At 40.2% G+C, this 7,612-nt stretch overlaps 1 protein-coding gene across 4 annotated transcripts; it reads right to left on the bottom strand.

Moving 5' to 3' along the window:
- Nucleotides 1-711: 711 nt before the first annotated feature.
- Nucleotides 712-4,922, bottom strand: LOC111273181 (alpha/beta hydrolase domain-containing protein 17C). Of its 4 annotated transcripts, none has more exons than XR_015315972.1 (4): nucleotides 3,751-4,922; nucleotides 3,496-3,569; nucleotides 3,273-3,389; nucleotides 712-1,053 (listed from the first exon to the last, which is right to left on the bottom strand). XR_015315972.1 is itself a non-coding variant. In XM_022854874.2 (2 exons), exons 1-2 carry the CDS (start codon nucleotides 4,896-4,898, stop codon nucleotides 3,512-3,514), a joined length of 1,206 nt encoding a protein of 401 aa, XP_022710609.2. In that variant the 5' UTR covers nucleotides 4,899-4,922; the 3' UTR covers nucleotides 2,314-3,511. The 4 variants fall into 4 exon arrangements, 1 of the variants encoding a protein (XP_022710609.2); XR_015315971.1 differs by having other exon boundaries at nucleotides 3,273-3,363; XR_002687898.2 differs by having other exon boundaries at nucleotides 3,273-3,569.
- Nucleotides 4,923-7,612: the final 2,690 nt, after the last annotated feature.

Here is a 7,612-nt window from a genome sequence, read left to right as displayed (position 1 = left end):
AAAAAAGATCATTGACCAGTCTCAATCGGACATCTACACAGCATATAAGTGTGTTATCGTCGACGTAGTAGTCTAGACGACTCAAGTTCTGGAACCCTACCAATGATATAAAAATTATAATATAATAATAAAGTTACATCTGTCTGTCGCTGGATTAAACTGCGCTCAAATCCTCACATCTCTTCATTTGTAACGGTATAATGCTTGTTGTGATAGCCATGCACAGGTCAAGGCCCCTTACGATGTATTGGGATGCTTTGTTTAATAAATGAATCCCAATGGACTTAATGGTGGAGTCGATAGATTTCACTTTTAACTTATGGATTATGATGTAAGTAAAGCACTTACATTTCTGAACGCGCTGTGCTTCGCCTATATAGTTGGTGTATATAACGGCTGGTGCAAAGGTCGTCAGCACGATGAACCAGTAACCCCTCAATGGTAGATAGATGATAATCAGGTTAACATAAAAATCTGGTGGACATCTTTCACAACCGCTGAAGCGTATACTCAGCGAAAATGAGTACTGAATACTGGTAGATCGCAGCTCGCGGTTATACTGTTGCCTTCAAAGCGCACTTCGTATTGCTCGGATATGTGGACCACGTAAAAAGTACGTACCACGTATGAATAAGAACGCAGATTTTTCATAGCTAGCAGGCTATGAAAAGTATTTTTACATTAAAAAAAATAATGAGCAAGATAATCGTTGCCAAAAGCTGGCCTAAAATATGCCAGTTAGTGTTTCCTGTTCAGAGGGACGTTGAGGTTTGCTCCTGTGCTTGTGTAAATAATTTAGAAATGCATCTAATGCTAACAAAGGTCCAAGTACGGTGGCTGAAGCCCGCCATAATCTTCTTTTGCCCCTGTAAAACTCAACAGACGTTTGGGGAGATAGCGAAATAAATTATCGAGATATTAATTCCCGCGTTTTATTTTTACAAATAAATTGCACCGTCCGTTTTCGTGTATCGAAATATGCTCTGGAGGCGAATTTTATTAAGATTTAGTTTAGTCTGCGATTTGAATATATGCCAGAAGAGGTTATTAGTTCTGAAAAATCAACACATTTATAGGAAAAATCATTAATGAAAAAATGCTAAATAAGTAGTTCTGAACGTAACTAATAATTGTCCTTTCTATAAATAGCTAAACGAGTATTTTCCATTTGAATTATTTTTACTGGCATACTTAAATAAGCGGAATGGCAAACAAACAACTACTGCCCTTAGATATTGTATAAATTCATCATCAACTCGAATGATGAAATAATATATAAAAACATCATAACCGCTAGATAACACTTCCATCTTCAGTTGCACATTGCAGCAGAAGCTCTGATTTGAAATCCTTTTGATAGGCTCAAATCTAATGTTGGCTGAATTCTCATTGAGAGCTTAAATACTTCTCGAAAAAATTCGTAAAAAATGATACTATTATTGAAGTATATCGTCAAAAAACAACGATAACAGCTTAACGTCTGGGCAGATGTATACATTTCGTTGATAACGGTATACTTTATCCGTGCTAAACACAACATAGCCGAAAAAAATAAAATTGATGCATCTAATCTGCGTTCTAGTTGAAAATTTGATCGCATCTGTCAGTGGTATACAAATTTTTCTACTGTCCACTATCAATAAACTTGTTTTTTGAAGTTCGGTGAGGTAACTGTTGCAATAGCAGTCACGCAATACAGTGGAAGTTATACAGCAGGGCTTGATTAAGAAATACCCGGATTCATATCGATGATTTTGTGGTTCTTCTTATATTTGTTGAACTACTCTGCGTTCTCCGATAGGGAAGATTCAGTTTCTCGTTTAAACAATAATTATTTCGAAAGAAATAGAGCGCGTGGCTACCACAAACCTCATCCTATGATTAAATATTTACACAGCTTTTTTTTTGCTGCGAAGTTGAATTAATAGAACGCACAGTGATTACTTTACAGACAATTTGTTTTGTTCAGTTACATCGATTAAACGCGCTTCGTGTTATTCGGTGTCCCCGGCTATCACGCAGGGGTTCGGGGTTCGATTCCTGAACGGGAAAGATGAAACTCTACGATACACCCTGATGAAGATTTCTTAATTGAACCTAAATAGTAGTGGAAATGGAGGGTTTGAAGAGAGTCATATAGAACCTCATTGGGCGACCGCCGAGTAACAACACTACGTTAGTCCGTACATCCAGCAATAATTTACAAAGCTAGGTTTAATAAATATGTCTAAACCAAAGTTATTTCTTTTTATTTTATCTGGATGCAGTGTTTTCTCAAATGTGATACATACGGACAAACTAATAGAAGCATTTGAAGAAGACGCGTCTAATAAACGGCACCTTACGGTTTTTCTACAATGATGAATTCCAAGAGGGAAACATTTACGAAATAAATAAGATTACGAAATCCATCGAGTGATCGACGTTTCGGACCACATTCGAGAGAATGTTTTCATGATTTTCGCATGGTACCATGCATAATAATTTAATTCGACGAACAAATATACCCTTTTGTCATGCGACTGCTGGTCTCCTCAGCCAGAGGGTTCACCGCCCGTTTTCCCGTAAGTTAAATTTTCTTCAAACGATAAATATGATGACCTGGTCGAAACTACCTTGCACTACATAATCAAGTACTCCAATACAAATCAACTTCGGTGTTTCTTCATTCGATACATAAGTTATAAAGGTACTGATTTGCGAAACTCACGACTAGTGAGTCTGCACGCTGCTGAGACAGCCTATTTAACTTCTGCATTTCATTCGACGAACGGCCATAGCGAATGAAGCTTAAGTCTGTAGAGCGTCAACGACCACTCTGCGTCGTATTTAAGTTACATTCGGCGTAAAGTTTACTTCACGCAGGACGTTATTATGTAGGAAGAACTTCCGCAAAATGCGTATTGTTTGCTCTGGGCATAAGTACCAGCGTCATATTCATGAAGGTCTCAACAACTACCGTCCTTAAAGCCGCCTGTACGAATGACGTAACTCGCATCGCACATATTCTTACAACTTTTGTTCATTAGCTCATAGAAAATGGAACGCGTGTTACGAGGTGTCATAGATTTATGAGGCTCGCTTGATGAGCACGAACAACAGTGATTGTCTTTGGAGGCTGACACCATCGAGGTAATTTGCAATCTCCGCGTTAGCATATACCCGTGCTTAACAAGTTCCCCTCTACTTCCGACTTGCCTTTTTGCCTTTCCAAAAACTAGATGACAGACACAGCGCTAGCTACATTTCGAGGGCCGTATATACTCTCTCACCAATTTATCGTGATGAATATGCTGGTGAATATGCCAACATTGAATCCTTCCCTTGTTTCGGGTCCGCAGAGCTGGCTCTTGCTCTCCTCATCTGAAACCACTGTCGCCTCGTAGCAGCTGCGTATAATACGTGAGATTTTACGGATTGATTTGAATACACCGTTTTTTTACCTCCGCGCTCGTTCTAATCTGAACGTGATGTAGCATTTTATTGCATACATACCGTCACTGAAAGACCGCTACTCAGACTCCATTCTCCAAAAGCCGGCCGTGAATTTACTAATGTCCCTGATCATCCTGAAATATACGTAAATAGTGTAGATAGGCGGGTAAGTGAGTTTTTGAAAGGCTTCGCTCAGCAGATATATTGCAATAACACTACGGTAATAATAATGTTATAAAAATACCTATAAAAATAAGTATTATTATTATTATGATTTATATTCGTCCGACATGGGCGAAAACCTTTCTTTCAGACCGTATGGGCTTCGATTTCGTCTGATTGGCGTCACTTGATTGAGCGAACTTCGGGGACAGCTGGATGTTTCGCGTCAAACGCGTCGTCGGAACTGCGGCAGACGGTGTATCCGCCGACCGAGACGAAATCGTCGAGTTTGACACAGCGAGTTGCGCTGCTGCGAATATCCGAACCTCCTCGTGAAGAAACTTATTTACTCTCTCGTAGAATTCGCGGGTCCGCTCTATTCCTACATGCCCGATTCCGTCAATCCATAATGGGGGAACAGCAAAAGCGCCACATAAACGAAGCAGTTCCACTGCGTGTGAGAACTGAATTACTTCGTCTGCCTTACCGTGAATCAGCAGCACCGGAGATCGCACCTCCTTGACTAAACCAGCATTATTAAAAGGATTCAAGCAACAGCATCCCGACTGTGAAACGTTCTCGATGGATCCGCTCTCGCGGTTCAGCGTTCGCCAACCAGAGTAGAGGCCCGAGAGTTGAATGACGCCTGCCACGTCGTATTTGCTAGCAAGATACCAGGTCGGTACTGAACCAATACTTTGCCCGTACACAATCACATCCGAAGGAGGGCGGTGAAGAACATCGTTGATGTACTTCATAACCATGTCAGCGTTCCTCAAGATCACGTCCTCACTTGGCGACCCGTCGCTACCACCATACCCGCTGTAATCGTAAGCTATCACATCGCAGCCTGTTCGTCTAGCTAGAGTCTCCATAGGGAACTGTACCGTTCCGAGGTCCGCAGCATTTACGTGACTATGCAAGATGACCAGATTGCTTCTCGACGTTTCAGAAGTGTGAAGCCATTGCATAGCGACAATTTTCTTATGTTCTCGGCACATGCACGTAGAGATCTTCTCATAGAGCAAGATCGTTTTGCTCCGCATTTGGGGAAGAGGTAAAATTTTGAGTGATTCGTCTTGGATGACCATTTTGGGCATCCCTTTGCTGGTGGTTACGATCTTGTAGGTCGGCGGCTTCGGTGGATGGAAGGCAATTTTTCGTATGATACAGGGCGGGCATGGAGGACAACAGAAAACCCAACACAACTGTGAAAGTGCTGCACATAGCGTTCGAGTCAGCTGAAAAGTATGTTTTTTGTTAGTGCGGCCTTTGCAAGAGCATCGTTTTTTCCGGCTCATAGTGATAATATAGTGACCATGTCACGCAATGGATAGGGTCGAGGGATGCTTCTCAGCGCAATGGAAGTCCTTGCAATAGACAACCGCATTCTAAGTCCCGTTGGCGGTGATCGCCACGCAGCCCCGACCAAACCAATTTACTGGTATCGTTAGTGTAAGCGAGAAAACAAAAAGTTATCATTTACGAATCAACATGCACGGCTATCGTTTGACGAGGTCTGTCGGTAACGAGACGGTAAGTTTGTGCGACGGCCGCTGAATAGTTAGTAGTATTTAAACTTCAGTTAGTTAAACTTCAAGCGCATTCGATTACTAATCAGACCGAATTTCGCAATCGTTAAAGTTACTTGATGGAGATGTTGATAGATGATAGCAGCGAATCAAACAGAACCAGTCATAGAGGCAAACCGCAATATATTAACTGGAATTAATAGGGCAAATTCCAAGGAAAGTTTTCGGATCAAATTCGAGGGGTGAACGTGTAAAAACCAAAGTAAGAAAAAAAAAAAGAAAGATGTATACAGCGTAAAATATTTACGTCCGGACTTGTTAATGTTTCCCGTACAGCATGTAAAGAAAAACAATTATCTTGATGATTTTTTTCATCTTCATTCAATATAAGCATCATCCACTGCGATTACAGCTTAGAATCGAGACCTAAACTGCTCACCAGTGATTCTCTAAATAATTCTTCTTCAATCCGCAAATAAGTTTTTAATAGTAACTGTGAGTTAAACGATATTGCTAGGCATAAACTAGCGTTTACCAAACATATCACGTATAAAGGCCTTTGAAATAAAATTCTGGACTGATAGCAGGATGCAAAAACTCAAAGTGGGCTAACAAGCACAAAAGGAACAGAAAGACCCAAGAGGTATTAAAACGACCAACCGCTGCAGCTCACCCGGGCGACCTGATTGGCCATTGATATTCTGCTTTTCAAAACGATTGTTCGAGAGGTTCGAAGGTTCCAAAAAAGGTTTGTCAGGCCATTTTGATAAGTTTCTCTCGAGCTCTTTGATTTTAAAGCCTATTTCATTGTAGAATTCTTTCTGAAACACTTCGGAAAACGATTGATTTCGGAACAAAAAAAGATCTCTACGAGATTTGTTCCGCACGAACAAATCATTTTTTGTTTTTATGATGATGAGCCCACTGTGCTGTCGTAGAAAACCGGCTTTTTTTTTATACTACTGAAAGTAGCAAGTGAACATACATCTGCTATAGTGAGCGTTCCGCTAAAACCGGCCCGAATTTAGATTTTCCAAGACTACATTTCAACTCTAGTGCAACTAATTAACCTGCGAGTATCACACCTACGCAGTTTCAATGATACATTTCCTCCGGTGCATACAATCAACCAACTGTACAGCTGAATACGTGCACATGTCCAATTTCAGCCATTTGAATGACAATGAAACTGTATCCTATAGTACGCCTCCTAAATCAAGCGTACAAAAAGGCCTACATCTAAATCAGATATGAAGGTCTCAAAGAATAAGCTTCTCGTCCTGCTAGTTATTTATAGTACAGTTTACGCTAGCTATAAGTTTTGCACTGCCATGTTCCCATATGTATACATTCCGGTGTCTTTCGGTGAGGTATCCCACCCACTATTCAATGCTCACAACAATCGACCTCAGAGAATGAACCTCACGAGGAGAGAACACCCTTATACAACCGTATTTTTTTAACGCGCTGCCATTTACCTAGTAATTGTATCCTGTTGACTTAGGCAGGAAGCCGACTCGAGGGCATTCTGGACAATGCAACCATTGCTTCGTGCCATTCGGATGTTTAACAGTAACCACACCAAGAACTCAATATAAAGCGAAAACGTAGATTTAAAGGGTCTAGTGTTGTGTTGGGACATTTTGAATAGATCACCGTTGTGAGAGAAGGCAGAAAATCTAGACTGGATTCTGTAACGACCTAATCAACAATTTACCGCAAAAATAAACATTTTTGCAAAGTCAAATGGAGGAAATGCTTAAATAGAGAAGTTGAAACATTAATCTATATCAATTGACGAAAAAGTTTTGTTTTTTGCGCCTGAATATCACAAAACGATCGAGTCAAACAGCCTATCAGCAAACGCATTAATAAATTTTACCGAACGATTTTCTCTCTCTCTCTCTCTCTCTCTCTCTCATTTTTAGGAACCGCACTTGCCACACACGAAAACTACTCATACGAGCAGTGTAACTAACTTGAATGGAGAAATAGAAAATAACTAATGTGGCATAACGATAGGGTGCGATTGAAAGAGGCTAGGCCAGTCTCTTCCGGCTGAGAAATTAGCTATATTTGGCTATTGAAACATGTATCTAATGCTATGTGTTTGTGTAAAACGGAACGGTGTAGTTTTAATTTCTAGAAATTGAGAGAAATATACACGGCCCATGAGAGGCGTTACAGGCCCAGATTCAACATGTACAAAACGCTCAAATCAACAAACAATTTATCAATGATGGACCTCGTGGTTTCGATGCATTTCCTTTGTAACTGGATCATTGTAAAACTACAGATAGGAACACTAGACTTTAAAGGATTCTAGACAAAATAAAAAATGTTGAACCAACAACTAATGTATAGTATTTATACTCTTACTATTATTATTTCATATATATATATATATATATTTCACCCACATGATTCTAGTCAGTGAGAACCTTTATCCGCCAGAAAGTATCTAACCCTAAAAAATTACTCAT

Source organism: Varroa jacobsoni, unplaced genomic scaffold, assembly GCF_002532875.2.
Source record: "Varroa jacobsoni isolate VJ856 unplaced genomic scaffold, vjacob_1.0 contig05277, whole genome shotgun sequence".
Taxonomy (NCBI): Eukaryota; Metazoa; Arthropoda; class Arachnida; order Mesostigmata; family Varroidae; genus Varroa; species Varroa jacobsoni.
This window is presented reverse-complemented; position numbering and strand designations above follow the sequence as displayed.

Bases quoted from the DNA above. Each gene is read 5' to 3' on its own strand.
- LOC111273181 (XM_022854874.2), bottom strand. From the start codon at position 4,898: ATGAGCCGGAAAAAACGATGCTCTTGCAAAGGCCGCACTAACAAAAAA. The intron at 3,570-3,750 runs GTCTGAAAGAAA...CGTATATTTCAG, and splicing joins ACGAAATCGAAGCCCATACG to GATGATCAGGGACATTAGTA.